Raw genomic sequence first — 21,939 nt, 5'->3', positions numbered from 1 at the left:
TATCATCCAATAAAATTGCGAGAAAAGAATATTATCAAAAGTGTATGTGGTTAGTTGACAGAGGAGTTTGAACGGTGTAACCAAAACCCTTCAACCGATCAGTTTCAAGTGCTTGCAGTCGTCGTAAGAATTGTAGTTACTACATCATCAAAAATAGTGATGCTTTTCCTTTTCTCGAGATTCAAATGCCATCAACCTGATGCCACAGATAAGCTTATTGAAGGTTTATCCGCCTTTTGGTGCCGTACGAACACACGTCCACTAAAAAAAAAAAAGGCTTGTCCAAGAAAAATTTGGAAAAGTTTAGAGTGACTAAAGTCTCATAGCATGCGATACTTGGCACGGATTAACATTTTTGACAGGAAAGTATTTGTGTGGAAATATCGATAGTTTCTGTGTTAACCCACTTTTGATAATGAATTTTACCCATTGCGCATGACTTGATTTTGCTTACATGAAAACACTTAGCTATTCAGGAAAATACTAGCGGAGCAAGGGCGAAAAGAGGTTCAACTGGTAACGAGCAGTCAAGCTGAACACAGTTGAGTTTGTCATATCTGAACTGATTGAAAACCGCCAACATTAGCGAAAAAGCCGGTACATTTTTTGATCCTGTCCACCTTTTGAAAGTTATTTCAAGAAATTTAGGCTTCAAAACTAATGCACAAAATACAAAAATAGAAACTGTGGATTGACTTTTGAAATTCATGAAGCCATACTCGTTTGAATATCTACATTCATACCTGCTCCATTTTACATGGTTCCAAGGTCACACTCAGGTATCACCCAATTCTGGTGACCAGACTCAGCTGGTGTTTTGTATCTCCGCAACAAGCTGGTTATGAACTGAAGTGGCGTTTTCAACGAAACTGATAACCAGTTTCAATTTAATTGATTAGATACGAGTTTTTGTGTGACACTGGTAAATTGCAACAAAAAAAGCAAAAGTGAGTGTTATCCACACACGAGGCGTCTTGTTTTACGCCCAATGCATTCGAAATTGAACCTAATTGTGGTTACAGGAAACAAGTTTATTAACTTTATCACTTGATCAACTTTGTTGTGCCGTGCGTGTTTTATTGTTTCTTGTGGTTCATATCAACCAACTTACGATCGTTCTTGTTTTCTATTGTATGCATAGAGATGAAATTACAATAAAGATATGTGATTAATTGTTGAGATTATTGCGCAGCAGCAACAGCATATAAGAATAGTAGACCCTGCACCTTCTTTCTCTTGTTCAAAATTTTCAATTACAGCACTTTCCAACAAGAATAGCTCCCACTCGCACCCATCATGAGTAGTGAGAAGAATGTTCACTCAGTACATGAGACTGCAGCCCCTATAACATCACTTCACAGTGCTGGCAGTCACTTGCAAAGAGAAGATCATGAAGTTAACTTGGATGCTGTTTTATCAAACCCATTGTCTATTGGTGAGGTCGGTACTACCTTGACTGATGCTCAAAAGGATTATGTTTTGAAGAGATTGCATTTTGATGCGTTGACGAGTTTTACTGAATTACCACCTGAATGTACTTTTATATTTGAAAAAATTGAACAGATGTCAACTCAGGAAGCTGTTGAGATATTGAAGGATGCTATAGAAGAACATGAGTACGATGTTAATGTTCAAGAACACGACTTGGACCTATGGAAAGAGTTGGTTGATTATAATGCTCATGGATTTCACCACCCCGATGATGAGAAAAAGTCAGAGTCGTCAATTGATGAAAAAGGTCACCAAGTCAAAGTTTCAACACTCTCACATGATGCTGAAACGTCATCAAACGACCCTTCGACTGGTAGACCAGAAATTGTTGATTGGGACTTGCAAGTTAGGTTGGAAGCAGTGTTGGTAGCTTATTGGTCTCCATACCCTGAAGTCAGAGCTGTTACCCTCCCATTTGATGATCCTTCCATACCAGTCGAAACATTTAGAGTTTATCTCATTGGTATCATTTGGACTGCTATTGGAGCTGTTATTAACCAATTTTTCACCGAAAGACAACCTGCAATTACACTTGCTGTTGCTGTTGTTCAAGTGTTCTTGTACCCAAGTGGATTGTTATGTGAATGGATCTTGCCTAAATGGAAAATCAAACTTTGGAAGAATTGGGTCATTGACTTAAATCCTGGACCATATACTTATAAAGAGCAGATGTTGGCCACTATATTCTGTTCGGTTTCAGGTGGTGGTACGTCATATGTGTCGTATAACATTTTGATGCAAAAGTCTGAATTGTTTTATGACAACAAATGGGTTGACTTTGGTTACCAAGTATTGTTGATCTTGTCAACAAACTTTTTGGGTATTGGTTTGGCTGGATTAATCCGTAAGTTTGCAGTTTATCCTGTCCAAGCTGTTTGGCCTAGTATCTTGCCTAACATCGCATTGAACAAGGCATTGTTGACCAAAGCAAAGAAACAAAACATCAATGGATGGAAGATTTCAGGATACAACTTCTTCTTCATTGTTTTTGCTGCATCATTTCTTTACTTTTGGGTTCCTGACTACTTGTTCCAAGCATTATCAAACTTCTCTTGGTTAGCATGGATCAAGCCTGATAACCAAAACCTTGCTGTGGTCACTGGTTTCATTGGTGGATTAGGACTCAATCCAATCCCCACCTTTGATTGGAACATGATTAGTCAGAACGCACCTTTGGAGGTGCCTTTCTATAACCAAACCAATATGATATTTGGTATGTTTATTGGGTTTTTTGCAATTCTTGGAATTTGGTATTCAAACTACAAGTGGACGGGATATATGCCCATCAATTCGAATGCTCTTTTCACAAATACAGGTGAAAGTTACAGTGTTAGGGCTGTGGTTAATGAAAATAGTTTGTTTGATAACGAAAAGTATCAGGAAATTGGCCCTCCATTCTACACCGCTGCCAACTTGGTTGTTTACGGGGCATTTTTTGCTATCTATCCATTCCACTTTGTTTATGAGTTTGGTATGCAGTACAAACAAATGTGGCACGCATTGAAAGGGTTGGGTTCAGCTTTAAAAGATTGGAGAAAGTCGACATATGAAGGTTTCAATGATCCACACAGTGTCATGATGAGGGCATACCCAGAAGTGCCAGAGTGGGCATACTTGTGCATTTTGGTCATCTCAATCGTTTTGGCCATATTGTGCGTCAAAGTGTATCCAGCTGAAACTCCAGTTTGGGGTATCTTTTTCGCTTTGGGTATCAATTTTGTCTTTTTGATTCCATTGACTACTGTGTATGCCAGGACTGGATTTTCGTTTGGTTTGAATGTCTTGGTTGAGTTGATTGTTGGTTATGCCATTCCAGGTAATGGTTTGGCCTTGTCATTCATCAAAGCTTTAGGTTACAACATTGATGGACAAGCACAAAATTTCATAAATGATTTGAAACAAGGTCACTACACTAAGCTTCCACCACGTGCAACCTATAGGGTTCAGTTGCTTTCTATATTCGTTGCTTCGTTTATCCAATTGGCTATTTTGAACTTCCAAATCACTGGTATTAAGAACTATTGCCAGTTGGACAACACCCAAAAGTTTACGTGCCCAAACACAAGAACCTTCTACAGTGCTTCTGTCCTTTGGGGTGTTATTGGTCCAAAGAAAGTCTTCGGTCACTTGTATCCAATTTTGCAATGGTGTTTCTTGATTGGATTTTTGTTGGCGTTCCCCTGCATTGCTTTAAAGAGATGGGGTCCAAAGAAGTTGGTAAAGACATTTGAACCAGCAATTATCATTGGAGGTATGTTAAATTACGCACCTTATAACCTATCATACTACATCCCTGGTGTTTATGCATCCTTGGCTTTCATGTGGTACATCAAGGGCAAGTATGAAGCATGGTGGCAAAAGTATAATTATCTTCTTTCAACTGGTTTGAGTGCTGGTGTAGCTTTTTCATCAATCATCATTTTCTTTGCTGTCATGTATCACGAGAAGGACATCAACTGGTGGGGTAATACTGTTGTCTACACTGGTTATGATGGAAATATGGTAGGAAGATTGAATGCTACTGAACTGGCTCCTGATGGATACTTTGGTCCAAGAAAAGGGCACTTCCCTTGATCATCTGGAGGGATGTTGACGTTTCATTTCATTGTTGGGTTAGTTTGTATGTTTGTTCATTTTAATATAAGTAACGCGTGTACTAGACTTTATGGAGGAGAGCATTTGATTTTGCTTGGCATGTAAATGACAGTCGCGGTTCCGGTAATATCCTGCTGTAGATTTATGCGAAGGAACTATGCGAGATCAATATGAAAGGTGGGTTGAAATCTTTGCTTTGCTTCCAGAAATGCGGTAATCACGATAAGACTTAAAGCCAAAGGCCCCAAATCGCAAGGAAAGAGCGTAATCCCAGACCCAAAACGAGGTATATGAAGTGCGCAGGTATTCAGTTCTCTGTGAATTTAGAGCCGCACGAGCATTGAGTCAAGTCAAAATAATTTTGTTTCTTTAAAATAGGCTTTTCTACTCTTGAGTGGTTCCTGCGCCTCTCAAATTTTGAACTAAATAAATTACCAGGAAGTAAAAAGGAAAGCGCATTTGATTTAGGTGATTTTGTGTCATTAGAGAAGGAAATTTTGTTGCGACGAGCGTTGAAAATTTGCACTCGAGACAAATCCAGTGTCGCACGTAACGAACTTCTTCGTCGACATGAACGTTGAAGAGTGTTTTATTTTCTTAGAACATTGCATAGAGAAAGGAGACCTCATGTACTTCCATGTGTGAGCTCGTCGTATCTGTCTTTCAATGTAAAAAGCTCACCCCTTACAGATTGGTGTGCTTGTCGGATGAGAAATCTTGACAACTAGATGCTCAGTAAATGAACATTCCTATGGTTTAAATCAAAACGAGATAATGGCAACTTCACAAATTACTCAGTATGGCATTGGTGGTTGTTGCTTTGCCGGTTCAATGACTATTCGTATCACTAGGCGCTCCGTCTGTTTGCTTCCTATGGTCCGTTACCACACGGCACAAAAGGCAAAACAATAAGAGAAATTTATGATAGATCGGCAATACACCAACGCGCTTGATATTTTGCACAAAGTCGGACATTGAACTTAATGTGAGTTCAAAACAATAGAAAAATACTTTATCTTCCAATAATATCGTTTTGTAGAAGTGACAGGAGTAAAGAACGATGTCTGTGCTATATACCTGAACGAGGCAGTCACATAACACCTGAGACTCATCTTGGACAACCACTCTTTTGGTTTGAAAGAAACATCTGATTTCCTATTTGGACCATATAAGTTTTGTGTAGATTTCCTTCATATTTAGCACGAAGGGAGATCTGCAATCTAATTTTAGATTTCATTTCGTGACAACGACAGTAAGAACTAAAGCAAAAAAAATCTCAAGTCTTTTAATCGCGAAAGGTTGCCAATGTTTTTGTCGTATGGCCTTAGGAGACTTAAAAGATGAAAATGTCACCCAAACTACGTACCTCGTAGGTGTAATTTTTGCCGTTTCCTAAAAAAGTTGTAGTTATAGAAGTATTACTTTTTTTTCTTTTTTTTCTTAGGAGGGAGAGGGGGAACCTGTCATTCCAACTAGTAAGGAGGCTCTAAACTTTATGCACAAGATACTAAAAAAAAAAAAATCCTAGTCATTGGTTCTGTACATGTGCCATTCCAATTTTAAGGCATTTGGATCACTTAGGACCATACAACTATTGCATGCTTGAGCTTGGTGCTACGTAACCTACAATAACTGGCACCAATTTTTGAAGTCCTTTGGTGATATGATTGTGTACAGAATCGCAGAGTAAAACTCAATCCAATCTAAAACGAGTGATCTTTATTTCACTATATACTTGTTGAGGGTTGAGAAAAGGGCCATTCATGTGGCCCTACATAATCCAAGTACTTTACTACTGTTTGCCATTGAATAAAGCTGTGGTCATTAGAAAATGGGGCGAAGTGGGTTATCTATAAAACAAAGCACACAAATTTGAAGACTCGTCGGTGCCGTACGAGTAAATTTCGATGTTTTTCGTGCTACAAACAACCCAACTTCGGCGCCTATTGTTCTCCATACTATGCACAAAGGTGAAAATAAGTCATGTAACACTTTTCGTTCTGTTGGGGCCGACTCTGTTGTCTATAAGAACTGCGGATTCCTCTCCATTTCTTCCTATGGTATTTTCTCATTCCCCACCAAACTGTGTCAGCAGATATCAGTGTTCAAAGTAATGAATAGCGAGAAAACTGTTCACCCAGTAGCTAGTACTACAGCTCCAATAACATCGCTTCACAGTGCTGGCAGTCATTTACAAACGCAAGACCATGAGGTTAATTTGGATGCCATTTTATCGAACCCATTGTCCATAGGAGAAGTTGGAACCACATTAACTGATACCCAAAAAAATTATGTGTTGAAAAGGTTGCATTTTGATGCGTTAACCAGCTTTGAAGACTTGCCACCTGAATGTACTTTTATATTTGAAAAAATTGAGCAGATGTCAACTCAGGAAGCTGTTGAGATATTGAAGGATGCTATCAAAGAGCATGGAGACGATGTCAATGTCAAGGAACATGACTTGGACCTATGGAAAGAGTTGGTTGATTATAATGCTCATGGATTTCACCACCCCGATGATGAGAAAAAGTCAGAGTCGTCAATTGATGAAAAAGGTCACCAAGTCAAAGTTTCAACACTCTCACATGATGCTGAAACGTCATCAAACGACCCTTCGACTGGTAGACCAGAAATTGTTGATTGGGACTTGCAAGTTAGGTTGGAAGCAGTGTTGGTAGCTTATTGGTCTCCATACCCTGAAGTCAGAGCTGTTACCCTCCCATTTGATGATCCTTCCATACCAGTCGAAACATTTAGAGTTTATCTCATTGGTATCATTTGGACTGCTATTGGAGCTGTTATTAACCAATTCTTCACCGAAAGACAACCTCCAATCACTCTTGACATGGCCGTTGTTCAAGTGTTCTTGTACCCAAGTGGATTGTTATGTGAATGGATCTTGCCTAAATGGAAAATCAAACTTTGGAAGAATTGGGTCATTGACTTAAATCCTGGACCCTACAATTTCAAAGAGCAAATGTTGGCAACGCTTTTCTGTTCAGTTACCGGTGGTAGTACGTCATATGTGTCGTACAACATCTTGATGCAAAAGTCTGAATTGTTTTATGACAACAAATGGGTTGACTTTGGTTACCAAGTATTGTTGATCTTGTCAACAAACTTTTTGGGTATTGGTTTGGCTGGGTTAATCCGTAAGTTTGCAGTTTACCCCATTCAAGCTGTTTGGCCTAGTATCTTGCCTAACCTTGCGTTGAACAAGGCATTGTTGACCAAGTCAAAGAAACAAAACATCAATGGATGGACAATTTCAGGATACTCATTCTTTTTCATTACCTTTGCTGCATCATTTCTTTACTTTTGGGTTCCTGACTACTTATTTCAAGCATTATCAAACTTCTCTTGGTTGGCGTGGATTAAGCCTAGTAATCAAAATTTGGCTATTGTCACTGGATTTATGGGCGGTTTAGGACTCAATCCGGTGTCTACATTTGATTGGAACATTATCAATCGTAACAAACCTTTGACTTACCCCTTCTACAATCAAACCAATATGATTGTTGGTATGTTTATTGGATTCATTACCATTATTGGGGTTTATTACTCCAACTACAAATGGACAAAGTACTTGCCAATCAACTCAAATGGTCTTTTCACAAACACTGGTGAACCATATAGCGTTAGGGCGGTGGTTAATGAAAATAGTTTGTTTGATAACGAAAAGTATCAGGAAATTGGCCCTCCATTTTACTCCGCTGCTAACTTGGTCTTGTATGGTGCCTTCTTCCTTATTTACCCATTCCACTTTGTTTATGAGTTTGGTATGCAGTACAAGCAAATGTGGCATGCTATGAAAGGATTAGGTGCAGCCTTAAAGAATTGGAGAAAGTCGACATATGAAGGTTTCAATGATCCACACAGTGTCATGATGAGGGCATACCCAGAAGTGCCAGAGTGGGCTTATTTGATTATTTTGGTCATCTCAATCGTTTTGGCCATATTGTGTGTCAAAGTGTATCCAGCTGAAACTCCAGTTTGGGGTATCTTTTTCGCTTTGGGTATCAATTTTGTCTTTTTGATTCCATTGACTACTGTGTATGCCAGAACTGGATTTTCGTTTGGTTTGAATGTCTTGGTTGAGTTGATTGTTGGTTATGCTATCCCAGGTAATGGTTTGGCCTTGTCATTCATCAAAGCTTTAGGTTACAACATTGATGGACAAGCACAAAATTTCATAAATGATTTGAAACAAGGTCACTATGCCAAACTTCCGCCACGTGCAACCTACAGAGTCCAATTGCTTTCAATCCTCATAGCATCATTCATCCAATTGGCAATCTTGAACTATCAAATCACTGGTATCAAAAATTATTGTGATCCTTATAACACCCAAAAGTTTACTTGCCCAAACACAAGAACCTTCTACAGTGCTTCTGTCCTTTGGGGTGTTATTGGTCCCAAGAAAGTTTTTGACAACTTATACCCAACTTTGAAATGGTGTTTCTTGATTGGTTTCTTATTGGCGTTCCCCTGCATTGCTTTAAAGAAATGGGGTCCACAAAAATATGTGAAGACGTTTGAACCAGCAATTGTCATTGGAGGCATATTGAACTACGCACCTTATAACTTATCATACTACATCCCAAGTGTTTATGCCTCGTTCGCTTTCATGTGGTATATCAAGAACAAATACGAGGCATGGTGGCAAAAGTATAACTATCTTCTTTCAAGTGGTTTGAGTGCTGGTGTAGCTTTTTCATCAATCATCATTTTCTTTGCTGTCATGTATCATGAAAAAGATATCAACTGGTGGGGTAATACTGTTGTCTACACTGGTTATGATGGAGATATGGTTGGTTCGTTGAATGCTACTGAACTGGCTCCTGATGGATACTTTGGTCCAAGAAAAGGGCACTTCCCTTGATCATCTGGAGGGATGTTGACGTTTCATTTCATTGTTGGGTTAGTTTGTATGTTTGTTTACTTTGATGATAGTGATTCTAACTTTAAAATTGTAAAAGTAATCAAGCACTCTCTTAAATGAGTTCATATCGATTGGAGTTTTGTATCACGTGGAATATCAATGGCAGTTAGTTAATGCTCATTTGACAACAATTCTGCTACAACTGCATCGAGTTGTAAACCCAACAACACTTCAAGAAGTGCCTTTGCTGGCCTACATACTTTCCTCTACAATTTGTTGGGTGACCGGAGTTGGGGAGACTTCAGTTTATCAACTTTGTGTCATTAGCGAAGGAAACAAAAAGAAAGAAAAAACAAAAGTCGCCTTGACGTCGCTGTGTGGAGTGGTTACATTTTAGGATGCGGGAGACAAGCGTGCGATGCAATAGGATGCATTGTTGCCTTAGTTTTTGTTTTGTAGGCCGCGGACGAGTATCTGGCTTACACAGGCGCCTCTCGTTGCTGATCATGGAAAAGCAGTAAGTTTGCTTGACTTAGAGGAAAGATAGTTAGAAAGGTGGTTCATTGCAACTCAATTGTAATATCTATTATAATTCAACTGATCAATGAAGCAGCTACAACACATTTCCTCTTTTCATTTGTGGAGTCTCAATGTGGAGGAGCATTTCGGTTAATTTAGGATTTGAACAATGTCACCCCGAAAAATTATATTTTGAATGATTTTAAAGTTTTCAAAAGGAGACAAACCTCAATTTAATTTCATTTGCTACAGAACAAACCAATTGACAACAAATACCTACACCCTTCTTCGCATTATGTCAGACGTCAAGGTAGAAACAATCGATACCAAACCATTCCAAGATCAGAAACCAGGTACTTCTGGTTTAAGAAAAAAAGTTACTGTTTTCAAGCAACCTCACTATACTGAGAACTTTATTCAAGCAATCTTGGATGCCATTCCAGAGGGAAGTAAAGATGCAACTTTGGTTATTGGTGGTGATGGAAGATACTATAATGATGTAGTCATTCAATTGATAATCAAGATTGCTGCTGCCAACGGGGTCAAGAAAGTTATCTTGGGTCAAGATGGGATCTTGTCGACGCCAGCTACTTCTCATGTGATTAGATTATTGGGAGCTACTGGTGGAATTATCTTGACTGCAAGTCACAACCCAGGTGGTCCAAACAATGATTTGGGTATCAAATATAATTTAGGTAATGGTGGACCCGCACCTGAATCGGTGACAAACAAGATTTTCGAAATTTCCAAGACATTGACCAGTTACAAATTGGCTCAATTGGAAGACGTTGATATTTCCAAGATTGGCCAAGTTAAAGTCGGACCTATTGAAGTGGAAGTAATCGACTCTACTAAGGACTATGTCGAAATGTTGAAGGATATCTTTGATTTCCCATTGATCAAATCATTTTTGGATAAAGCCACAAAGGAAGATGGGTTTAAGGTGTTGTTTGATGCATTGAATGGTGTTACTGGTCCATATGGATACAAGATTTTCGTTGAAGAATTGGGTTTGTCTGAATCATCAATTCAAAATTATAAACCGTTGAGTGATTTTGGTGGCTTGCATCCGGATCCAAATTTAACCTATGCGCATACTTTGGTAGAAAGAGTTGACAAGGAAGGTATAGCTTTCGGTGCTGCTTCAGATGGTGATGGTGATAGAAATATGATTTATGGTGCTGGTACATTTGTTTCTCCTGGAGATTCGGTTGCAATTATATCTGAATACGCTGATGCTATTCCTTATTTCAAAAAGCAAGGAATCTACGGCTTGGCCAGATCAATGCCCACTTCCGGTGCCATTGACTTGGTGGCCAAAGATAAAGGCGTTGATGTGTATGAAGTCCCCACTGGATGGAAATTTTTCTGTTCTTTATTTGATGCAAAGAAGTTGAGTATTTGTGGAGAAGAGAGTTTTGGTACTGGATCAAACCATATTAGAGAAAAAGACGGATTATGGGCCATTGTCGCTTGGTTAAACTTGTTGGCTGATTATCATAAATCAAACCCAGGTAAACCAACATCAATTGAAATTGTGCAAAACTCCTTTTGGGATAAATACGGAAGAACATTCTTTACTAGATATGATTATGAAAATGTTTCTAGTGAAGGAGCCAACAAATTGATTGACTTGTTACAAACCATTGTTGATGAACATAAACCCGGTGATGAATTAGCACCAGGATATATCATCAAACAAGCTGAGAATTTCTCCTACACTGATTTGGATGGATCAGTATCTTCCAAACAAGGATTGTTTATCAAATTCACCAATGGGTTGAGGTTTATTGTCAGATTGTCAGGAACAGGGTCATCCGGAGCCACGGTGCGTTTGTATTTGGAAAAACATTGCAATGATTCATCAACTTATCAATCAAAAGTTGATGAGTATTTGGCTAAAGATGTTGAATTCGTTTTGCAATTGTTGAAGTTTAAGCAGTTTTTGGGTAAAGAAGAACCAGATGTGCGTACTTGATCAAAGAAGTTGTTACAAAGAGACTCTTTTTCTTTTTAATTACATTTGAAATTAGTTTGTTGAAATACACAAAATTATACAAAACCATTTTATTACAGATTTATGACGTGGGTGCTTGCTTCCTCTCTCTCCCCCCTTCTCCTCCTCCCCCTTTCTCTACTTTATTTCAATTTCGACTTCTTTTCCTTACCTTGAGTTGTAGATGACGCATTTTCATTATCTCTCTTTAATGAAGGGAGTTTGAACCCAGTATCAGCCGATTTATCATGTGTTGGAACCTCTCCTGGTTTTGGTGTGTTGGATCTACTACTTGATCCAGATCTCGATTCCCCAACATCTCGCTGCTGCTGTTGCTTTTGCGACTGACCCAATCGTTCACTCAATTGAATCCCCAGACGTTGAGCTTGTGCCATTTGTTGATCACCTTGAGGTAAATACAGCTGGTACCCGACAACTTTGGCATTCGACACAGCAGCAGCAATTTCCGGATCATTAGGGCGATGATACAATAATCGTTGTCCTGATCCAACGCCAAATCGTGACGCGTTCAATTCTTGTTTACGGTTGTATTCATCCAATTGGCTAGCTTGTAATTCAACAGCTTCTTCTAATCTTTTCCTCATTGATGTTTCCCGTAACCTTGCTGCGTGTTCCATTGCTTCTAGTTCCATTATGCGTGTACGATACAAGTCGTTAACGAGTTCTAGTTCAGAAATTCGCGTTTTCAAAATGGTGACTTCATGATTGGGATTGGTGTTGGATCCATTGTTGTTGTTGTTGTTACTGTTGTTGCCATTACTGTTGCCATTACTGTTGTTGTTGCTGTTGTTGTTGCTGTTGCTGTTGCTGTTGTCACGGTCCTTAAATGTTTTATCGTCATCTCCTCTGGGGGTTTCATCACGACTAGGAGTATGTGAAGGTTGCTCTGAGCCAATTTGTTGTTGATGTGGGGGAGCTACAATAGATGATGATGACTGTTGTTGATTTTGATGTGGAAGCAGCTGTACATGCAGTTGAGTAGTAAAACTATTCAATGAGGGCAAGGTTATCTCACCAGTAGCAACCTTATGCAAAGGTGGCAATGTGGGTGTTGATGATCTTGATTGTACAGCTGAAAAAGCCGGTGACTTTGTGCTTAGCGCTGGTAAACGTGGCAATTGAGGTGGCGTTACACTTGAGAAGATCGATGACGAAGAGCCAGTGGCAGTTGACATTGCACTTCCACTAGGTCTTTCCTTATTACTCATCAATGATATCCCCTTTTGTCGAGACCCAATACCAAATTCTGGTTTGAATGTGGCGCTTGGACCTAGTTCATTCGACAAATTTTCCAACACCCCAGCTGCTGCATGCATTGAATTCGATTCCGCGGTTGACGAAGCATTTACTGTAGAAGTGGTGTTGGCGTTGGCGTTGGCGTTGGCGTTGGTGCCAGTGGTGGTTGTTGTAGTTCCTCCCGCTATGGGTTCATTTCTCACTGCAGATGACGATGTAGTTGTTGAAAGCATCAATGGTGAGGTAATTCTTCTTAATCCAGGAGCGAATTGAGTTGGAGTTGACGACGGGTAATGTAAAGGCACTTGTTGGTGTGCTTGCAACACGTGGTTCGGTAAATGTGGTGGGAAATGTGGTGTATGGTGCAACGAGCGTTGTTGATAGTATCCATTTCCATTTATTGAAGTCAAGTTGTTAAATGAATGAGACCCGGAAGCACCATTATTATTGTTGCTAATGTTGTTGCCGGTTCCATCTTGTTTGAAAATTGCTGGTGAGTTGGCATTGGCACTGGTAGTAGTAGTGGTAGATGCTGGTAAAAGTGGTGTATACTCTACACCGTTTGAGTTACCAGATACACCATTCTTGTACTTTTTCAGTTTAGGAGATTTTCTACCAGATTTGGAATCTTTTGATTTCAATTCAGGATTATTTGTTGAAGACGCTGATGCTCCTGCCTTTGAAGAATGAGTTCCTCCTGCACCATTTTGTTTAACTCTATTTCTTGACTTGATTGTGTCAGTTTTCAAACTAATTGGTCTTGGTCGTCCATGCAATTTGAGAAACAAGCCACATGCATTACACAACACTTGACCAGTTTCATCTCTTCGCCATAATGGTGTAGTTTGCGTCTTGCAATTTCGACAAACGGGACTTGATAAATTAGTTCTTGATGATGATGACGAGCCATTTTCGTTGCTTACTTGGGAAGTGGAGGGCTGCTGCGGTTGTTGTTTTGCAGTAGCATTAGAGTGGTGATTGGCTATTGGTAAATTGGTGTTATCTGTTGGCTTGGGAAACGAACCACTTTCATTATTGGATCCAAGTGATGGTAAAGATGGTGATTCGTGACTCTTCAACTTTGATGGTGGAGTTGGCAAAGGGTGAGAAATAATGTCACCAGTCTTGTAACTTGGAGATTGGAAAGTAGATGGTTTACCACTAGATTCATACTCCACTTTAGGTCTTACTGCAGGTGGGGTAGACAAGGCAGAAGCTGGTGTTGTCGCTGACTCCTTGACATGGCTCGTTCTGAACTCTGCGTGGTGAAGAAAACTGTGGTGGTTATCTTCAGTTCCGGTTGCTTCATTTGCAGCTGTATTCAGTTGCTGCAGTTGCTGATGTTGCTGCTGCTGCTGCTGCTGCTGCTGCTGCTGAACTACAGTCAAGTCTTCACCATTTGCTGCTTTGAATGTATCTTCAAACTTTGGTAGCACAGTAGAAGTTGATGTTGCAGTTGTTGCAGTTGTAGGTGGACTCTTCAACTGTACTGATTGAGAAGGACGCAGTTGAATATCAAGTAAAGCCATGGTTGAAGTAATAGTTATAATGTACAAGTGTAACAGTAGAAGTAGCAGAAGTAACTGTCAGTGGTAGTAGTAGTAGTAGTTTTGGTGATGGTAGTAGCAATGAGTGATAATCAACGTGCGGGTGTGTGTGTTAGTGTGTGTGTGTGTGTATGTATACGGTCTTTGATAAGAAAAGAACAAACTGATAGTGAAAAGTGAAAAAAAAAAGGAAATTTAAATGATAAATAAATTTTTCAATTGGTTGAATGTGAGGTGAAAAATTAACCAAAAAAAAAAAAAAAAAAAAAAAAAAAAAAAAAAAAATTTTTGAGAAAACAAAAAAAACCCTTCTCGATAAACGAATGTATATGATGTGTGTTGTAAAAAAATTGATTGAACAAGGAGTTTGTTTATCTAAGTTATAGCGCACACCTTCTCAAAGTGAATGGGTTTTTTAGTGGCCACGTGTGATAGCAATAGGGATGACAATTGAATGTACGTCTATACTATGGTGTGCAGTGTGTGTGTGTATGTGTTGCACCTGTTTCTTCTAATTCTTATGATGATGATGATGATGATGATGTGATTATAATGTTTGTTACAACAATTTGGTTGTTTTTATCAGTAACAGAGAAAGAGAGATTAAAAATAAAAAAAAAAAAAAAAAGGTAAAAATTTTTTTTACTAAAATGGTAGTGTACTGTTGCACACTATTTATAATTAGTAGCACTTCTTCATTTATTGTACGATCTTTTTGTTTGGTGCTTTGTGTTTTGTTATCTAATCAGTAGTATACACAACAATCGCAAGGCAAATAGTTGTATTCTTCTTCTTCTTCTTCTTCTTCTTCTTCTGTTTTTGTCTGTCTGTCTGTCTGTCTGTCTGTCTGATTATTTTTTTTAACTCTATTTTGTGTTAATGTCTGATTCAACATATACTACTACTAAAATATAATATAATCACATACACACACACACACTCTCTCTCTCTCTCTCTATTTTAGTAGCTTTACTTTTATCTACACCAACACTAACACTAACACTAACACAAGACTACTTCTTTGACACTCTTGGCATTTTTTTGATAGAGTTGTACACTTTTTTTTTTTACTTTTCTATTTTTGGATAAGCTGAATTTTCAACTCCGCTTCCCCCCCTTCCCAGGCTTTTCCCCTTTTTAAGTAGATTAGATAAGGTTGGGTAAAACGAATAGAAAAGATGAGATGTAAAAAAAAAAATGCATACAATTGATAAGACATAATAGAGGAGTGGAGAATGCGAAAACTTACTTTGCGCGTTCTTTACTAATTGGGAATACAATTGAGCTAGCTGGGGGGTACAACTTCAAGCTGGAGGTGAGGAGACGGATTTCGTTTTTGTCGGTACTTTATGCACTTAGCTCGATATGTATAGCTGAGGAGTTAGGCAAAAAGTTTAGTCGTGTATTATTGGTCAAATAAAGGCATTCGTGTCTTTGTGTAATTAACTTTCTCTATATAGCATGGCTAGAACTTCTTCTTTCTGTAGATCTTTTTTTTTTTTTCACCAAGGTGGAGAGTGATTGCTGCTTCGATATCAGCTCCACCTTGAAGTAGAATTAAGTTGTCCCACCCTCGAAGCTTCCTTTAGTGGGAGGGAGAATAATTGTGTAGATTAGATAACTTATCTCTAATATGTCACAAGCATCTATCTTTGTTATCTTTTGTGCGTAAAAACTCATAGCAAAAGAAAAAGAGAGAGGGGGATTTTTCCGTAAGGCACCAAAAGAAGATAAGCTTTGAAAAATGTTGTCCTTATTTCTTATCACTCACAACCAATGAGCCACAATTTTCCAGTGGTGTGCTGAGCAGGTGATTCCAATTGGATAAATAGCAGAAGATAAGAGCACGTACTATTGCGTGCTTTATATTTGCGTAGATAGCTTTTGGTCCGTAAGCATAAGGGTTGATGGAAGATAAAGAGCCTTCTTTTTCTTTATTAGGCAGATTCCTTCATATCTTATCCAATTTTGTGGGGTCTCATAATTGAAGAGTCTGTAAAATGCACCACTCTCAGGGATAGTTTAATCTTGTTGTTTTTTAGCAATCAAATTCAAACAAATTCCAAAAAATTTGATACTTAATATAGAGAACTCTTTTTATGCGAGATTATTGAAAATACCAGGCATTTTAAACACTTGATTACCTCTTTACTTAAGTCTCAAAGTCATGAACACCATTGACACTACTTGAAAGTGATAATGATGAGGCCAAGAATTGCTATACCCTAATCAAATGCTACCAGTTGTAATTTAGCTTTATACTTTGGAAGGCGTAATAGGAGTACTCGTTATAATCAGAAGTTGCAAAAATTCCGTGGACATGAGCTCCGCTGAAGTTCCATTATTGCAGAGCTGTCAAAGATGTTACCTCGTAAAAACAAAACTTCTACTATTCTGATTATTGCCTTCGCACTGTTCGGTTGTTATCATCTTCTTTTTTTTTTTTTCTTTTCCACCGGTGCTGCTACCAAGAGAATTTTCGAAAGGGGGAAGGGGGTCTAAGCTTTAAAAAATACGACACAAGCAAGAAAAGAAAGAGGGTGACACGTTAAATTTTGAAATCTCAAATTGCTTTGGATTATAAGATCACAAAGCACAAAGGGGCGAGAGAGAAGAAAACTTAAACACCCAATTCGAGTTCAGTTTCTTCGCCAGAGCATATGATTCTTTGGGAACAAATATTGTACCTCAATGGCTCTTTGTGGTCAAACGGATGGAAAAGACAGAAAGAGAGTGACAACACTGTGATATGCTTCTGCATTGTAGAGGGAGAAGGGTTATGTAAACACGAGGCGTGAATGGAAAAGGTCAATGTGTAGTAGGTACCAGAATGACCTGATTTTAGTCCATACAGTCTACAGCCCGCCTTACATATGCTATCCACGCATCACGAAATCGAGTCCAGTTATGCATAGCGACTGCGCATTTCAAGAGTATCGTTTTGACATTCTGCTCCCTCAGCCACTTCCAATTACACGAGAAACTTCAGTGCGTGTACACCGCCACAAAACAAAAACAATACCTTCTCTCATATTAACGTATTTTGATTATTTATAGCATTACCTTTTGTTAGTGTCAAAAGACAACAAAATTTGACACTGAAAATTCCACAATTGTTGCGCCTACATTTTGTATTAACAAAAATTTTCTTTTCTTGTGATCTTCATTCAACACCACCACACCTTATTCTTATTACCATTTCTATATACACCCAATCAATCAAATCACACGATTAGATTAGATTTAACCACCATATAGTACTCACCTTTTATTTCTTTTTTGACAACCAAATAGATCAATTCCAAAGACCTCAATCACTGGTGGTGTTTGTTTGTTTATTTGTTTTCTTTCTTTTGCATACTTAAAGACGATTTTCTCCTTATCGACAGAAAAAAAAAAAAAGAGAAAAGAAAAAAAATTCTCAACAAACTATAAACACACGTCTAACATAACATAATATCTCATAAGACAGAGTTTTTTACAAACCGATATATCATCACATAACACATTCATATACATATCAATACAATGGTGAACGGTCCTGCTGAACTTCGTAGAAAATTAGTCATTGTTGGTGATGGTGCCTGTGGTAAGACTTGTTTATTAATTGTATTTTCCAAAGGTACATTCCCAGAGGTATATGTTCCCACAGTTTTTGAAAATTATGTTGCTGATGTTGAAGTTGATGGAAGAAAAGTTGAGTTGGCACTTTGGGATACTGCCGGTCAAGAAGATTACGATAGATTAAGACCATTATCATACCCAGATTCAAATGTCATTTTGATTTGTTTTTCAGTTGATTCACCCGATTCTTTGGATAATGTTTTGGAAAAATGGATCTCAGAAGTTTTGCATTTCTGTCAAGGTGTCCCCATTATTCTTGTTGGTTGTAAATCTGATTTAAGAGATGATCCCCATACCATTGAAGCCTTGAGACAACAACAACAACAACCAGTTTCAACTTCTGAAGGACAGGCTGTTGCTCAAAAGATTGGTGCTGCTGATTATTTGGAATGTTCCGCCAAGACTGGAAGAGGAGTTAGAGAAGTGTTTGAAGCTGCTACTAGAGCTTCATTGAGGGCAAAAGATAAGAAGGAAAAGAAGAAGAAGAAGTGTGTTGTTTTGTAGATAATTTTATCATATAACCTAATCCCCGCACCCATTTTACAAATGTTTTAATTGAAATATAGTTTTATAATGAAGAAGATGTAGAGGCTTGGAGCATTGGCGGTATGGTTGAGAATAGTCTTGAGCTCTGTCATTGCTCCATTTCACGAAATCACCCGCGCCTAGCTTTCAACTCTGATCCAATTCTTTGTTCCACCTCACACAAAAGAATCTCAAAATCAACAAAACAGGCTCTGAAAAAAGAAAAAAAAAAAAAAAGGAAAACAGACAGCGTAGCTCTGTAACATCAAAACAAACTCGCAATAACTCCTCCTACATCCATCAAATGGGATCCTTACGTTCTTTCATCAAGTCAGTTCGTAAAGCCAAGACGATTGCTGACGAACGTGCTGTTATTCAAAAAGAATCGGCCGCTATTAGGACATCATTCAGAGATGTCAGTCTTGATCAAACAACAAGGCGAATCAATATTTCAAAATTGTTGTACTTGTACATTATGGGTGAAAAGACCCATTTCGGTCAAGTGGAATGTCTCAAGTTACTTGCGTCGCCCCGATTTGCTGACAAACGATTGGGATACTTGGCGTGCATGTTGATTTTGGATGAAAATCAAGAAGTGTTGACCTTGTTGACAAACTCATTGGATAATGACATGCAACATCACAATGCATACATTGTTGGATTAGCGCTTTGTTGTCTTGGTAATATTGCCTCACCTGAATTGGCTCGTGATTTGTACACCAATGTGGAAACGATTATTGATTCAAAGAATAATTTTTTAAGAAAGAAGGCATGCTTTGTTGCTGCTAAATTGGTCGAAAAGGAACCTGATTTGTCAGAGTTTTTCTTGCCGAAAGCATTGGATTTGATTAATGAGAAAAACTCATCGGTGTTGTTGGGTACATTGAGGTTGATTGAGGCATTGTATTATGTATCGAGTGAAAATAAATCAGCCTTGACAAAGACAATTCCCAAGATTGTTGGTCATTTGAAACGAGTTACAACTATGGGGTATCAACCAGATTATGATGTTATGGGTACGACTGATCCGTTTTTGCAAGTTAGTTTATTGTCTGCTATCCGAACATTGGCAATTGACTTACCCTTTTCAGAAGAAATTAACGACATCTTGACTCAAGTTGTATCGAATTTGGATAGTGGAAAAAATGCTGCCAACGCCATCTTGTATGAATGTGTCAAGACCATTTTTGCTATTCAATCTGATCAATCATTGAAGATCTTGGGGGTCAATATCTTGGGTAAATTCCTTGCTACAAAGGATAATAATACGCGTTATGTTGCTTTAGATACGTTATTGAGCATTGTCAATATTGAGCCATTGGCTGTTCAGAGGCATAGATCAACCATTGTCAATTGTTTAACTGATGGAGATATTTCCATCAAAAGAAGAGCGTTGGAGTTATCTTTTGGTATCATTAATGAACAAAATATAAGAGTGTTGGCGAGAGAAATTTTAACGTTTTTGGAAGAGTGCAATGACCAAGAATTGAAACTGTATGTGACTTCACAGTTGACTATTGCTGCAAACAAATTTTCTCCAAATGATAAATGGCATTATGATACCTTGGTCAGAACTTTGAAAGCTGGAGGTAACGCGTTAACACCTGATATCATTTCCAACATGCTTGCTTTGATTTTGCAGTGTAATGACCAGGAGTTGAAGAAGCATGTTGTGTCGAAGTTGTTTTCGTCATGTTTGCAGGATGAAAGTCAATTTGGGTTAGCATTGGTTACCATTTGGACTTTGGGTGAGTATGGGGACATGATATTGGGATCCACAGTTGAAGTGGGTGACAAACCGGAGCAAGTGACTGAGGCGAAAATTGTTGACTTGTTTGATGAGTTGCTTGATAATTCTACATACTCCCGTCAAGAGCACATTCAATTGACTGCGTATGTATTGACATCAGCATTGAAATTATCGGTGAAGTTCAAGAGCTCTCAAGTGATTGAACGGTTGAGGCGAATAATCAACTCCAAGACATACGATTCAAATTTGGAGATTCAAATTCGAGCAGTGGAGTATCAAGAAATATTTGGCCAGGATGCGGCATTGAAGCGCGGGTTGCTTGCTAAAATGCCAGCGCCACCAATTAAGGAACGCGAATCATTGAAATTGCACAAGACAGGTAATAGTCATAAACGGAATGAAGGCGGCTCTGGTGGTGGTGGTGCTACTGCTGGTATTTCCACAAACTCCACTCAAGATGATTTGTTGTTGGATTTAATTGATACTGATGATGCGCCAGCAACTGCTAATAATGATATACTATCGGATATATTTGGTGACAGCAACAAGAATACAACAAGTCAAGTCGCCAACTCAAGTGCTCAAAAGGGGATTGTTGCATTTGAAAATAGCAATGTAAAAGTATCATTTGTTCCAAGACAATTTGTTCATGGTGACGCTACAGTAGAGGCAATCATTAGTTCCAAAACTCCATCCAAAATCGATCAATTTCAACTTTTGATTGCTGTTCCCAAAACGCAGAAGTTGCACATCACATCAACTTCAGGTGGTGATAGTTTAATTTACAACCAAAATCAAATACGTCAAGTTTTGAAAATCTCGGGTCAACCGGGATCCAAGTTGAAGCTTAGGATCAAGCTTAAATATAGGGTAGATGGTGGAGGTGGCCTAGTGGAAGACCAATTTGATTTTGCTGGGTTTAAACAGACGTTATAGAGAATGGAGATGTTTACCTCGGCTTGAGGTACCGCTTATTATCATACACAAAATCTTTGGCATCCGAGAAATTTTTTTTCAGCTTCAATTTCTTTTTTTTTTTTTTTTTTTTTTTTGCTTCTGCTTTTTTAGCATTGCTACAGTTTTTTTTGCGAATCACAATAGAACAACAAAGAACTAAAAGAAGAATTATGTCATCGACACAAATCCAAACTGAACTGTGTCTCATTGGTGAATGAGTTTACTTGTTTGTTTGTTTATTTGTTTGTTGGGGGCTCTCTTTGCAAATGCTTTTGTCCTCTTGAAACTGAAACTGTTTGAAAATTTTCATTCTATCATTCTTCTTTCTACTCTGTCACTCTCGTATCCGAATCCACTATGTTTAGAAGAACTATCCAATCACAATTGCGTTTCAAACCAATCAGACAATTGAGATTTACTAGACAAATTTCCACCGATATCAATAATGGTCAAAAAGGATTGCCAACATGGCCCAATAAAGAAGCCTTTTTCAGTGTTTACGCCAAAGAAGGACGTGCTTTAGTTGGTTGGTTTGTTGCCCTTACTGGTATTATGCTCTGGGGGCCATTGGCAATTGTTGAATTGTCTGATTCTATTGATCATGTACCTAAAGATCATACTGCTCAAGTGACCGCCCAAAGAGTTGGTTTGGATGAGTTCAAGACTGAGGTTAATATCCCACAAACTTATGTTGGTCCAGATAAGGAAGATGATGGCGAAGATGATGAATAGAGAACAGAGGTAATAGAGTTTAATTAGACACGTTTAGAGAGATGGATAGCAATGTATTCTTGAA

General features: G+C 38.4%; 7 protein-coding genes across 7 annotated transcripts; 6 read left to right on the top strand and 1 right to left on the bottom strand. All coding sequences in view use genetic code 12, as the record gives it.

Moving 5' to 3' along the window:
- Nucleotides 1–1,296: 1,296 nt before the first annotated feature.
- On the top strand, nt 1,297–4,065 carry CPAR2_800240 (uncharacterized protein; the record flags this gene model as incomplete). The annotated part of the gene is made up of 1 exon (XM_036807851.1): nt 1,297–4,065. The coding sequence occupies one exon, from the start codon at nt 1,297–1,299 to the stop codon at nt 4,063–4,065; it is 2,769 nt and encodes a 922-aa protein (XP_036664647.1).
- A 2,134-nt stretch (nt 4,066–6,199) lies between these two features.
- CPAR2_800230 (uncharacterized protein) lies at nt 6,200–8,968 on the top strand (the record flags this gene model as incomplete). The annotated part of the gene is made up of 1 exon (XM_036807850.1): nt 6,200–8,968. One exon carries the CDS (start codon nt 6,200–6,202, stop codon nt 8,966–8,968), a length of 2,769 nt encoding a protein of 922 aa, XP_036664646.1.
- Nucleotides 8,969–9,782: 814 nt separating this feature from the next.
- On the top strand, nt 9,783–11,465 carry PGM2 (phosphoglucomutase; the record flags this gene model as incomplete). Its single annotated transcript, XM_036807849.1, has 1 exon — nt 9,783–11,465. One exon carries the CDS (start codon nt 9,783–9,785, stop codon nt 11,463–11,465), a length of 1,683 nt encoding a protein of 560 aa, XP_036664645.1.
- Nucleotides 11,466–11,626: 161 nt separating this feature from the next.
- On the bottom strand, nt 11,627–14,269 carry GZF3 (Gzf3p; the record flags this gene model as incomplete). Its single annotated transcript, XM_036807848.1, has 1 exon — nt 11,627–14,269. The coding sequence occupies one exon, from the start codon at nt 14,267–14,269 to the stop codon at nt 11,627–11,629; it is 2,643 nt and encodes an 880-aa protein (XP_036664644.1).
- A 3,546-nt stretch (nt 14,270–17,815) lies between these two features.
- On the top strand, nt 17,816–18,415 carry RHO1 (Rho family GTPase; the record flags this gene model as incomplete). Its single annotated transcript, XM_036807847.1, has 1 exon — nt 17,816–18,415. The coding sequence occupies one exon, from the start codon at nt 17,816–17,818 to the stop codon at nt 18,413–18,415; it is 600 nt and encodes a 199-aa protein (XP_036664643.1).
- A 325-nt stretch (nt 18,416–18,740) lies between these two features.
- On the top strand, nt 18,741–21,122 carry APL4 (Apl4p; the record flags this gene model as incomplete). Its single annotated transcript, XM_036807846.1, has 1 exon — nt 18,741–21,122. One exon carries the CDS (start codon nt 18,741–18,743, stop codon nt 21,120–21,122), a length of 2,382 nt encoding a protein of 793 aa, XP_036664642.1.
- A 378-nt stretch (nt 21,123–21,500) lies between these two features.
- Nucleotides 21,501–21,875, top strand: CPAR2_800180 (uncharacterized protein; the record flags this gene model as incomplete). Its single annotated transcript, XM_036807844.1, has 1 exon — nt 21,501–21,875. One exon carries the CDS (start codon nt 21,501–21,503, stop codon nt 21,873–21,875), a length of 375 nt encoding a protein of 124 aa, XP_036664641.1.
- Between the last annotated feature and the right edge of the window lie 64 nt (nt 21,876–21,939).

The sequence above is a fragment of the Candida parapsilosis genome, contig 005807 (assembly GCF_000182765.1).
Source record: "Candida parapsilosis strain CDC317 annotated contig 005807".
NCBI classification, from domain to species: Eukaryota; Fungi; Ascomycota; class Pichiomycetes; order Serinales; family Debaryomycetaceae; genus Lodderomyces; species Lodderomyces parapsilosis.
This window is presented reverse-complemented; position numbering and strand designations above follow the sequence as displayed.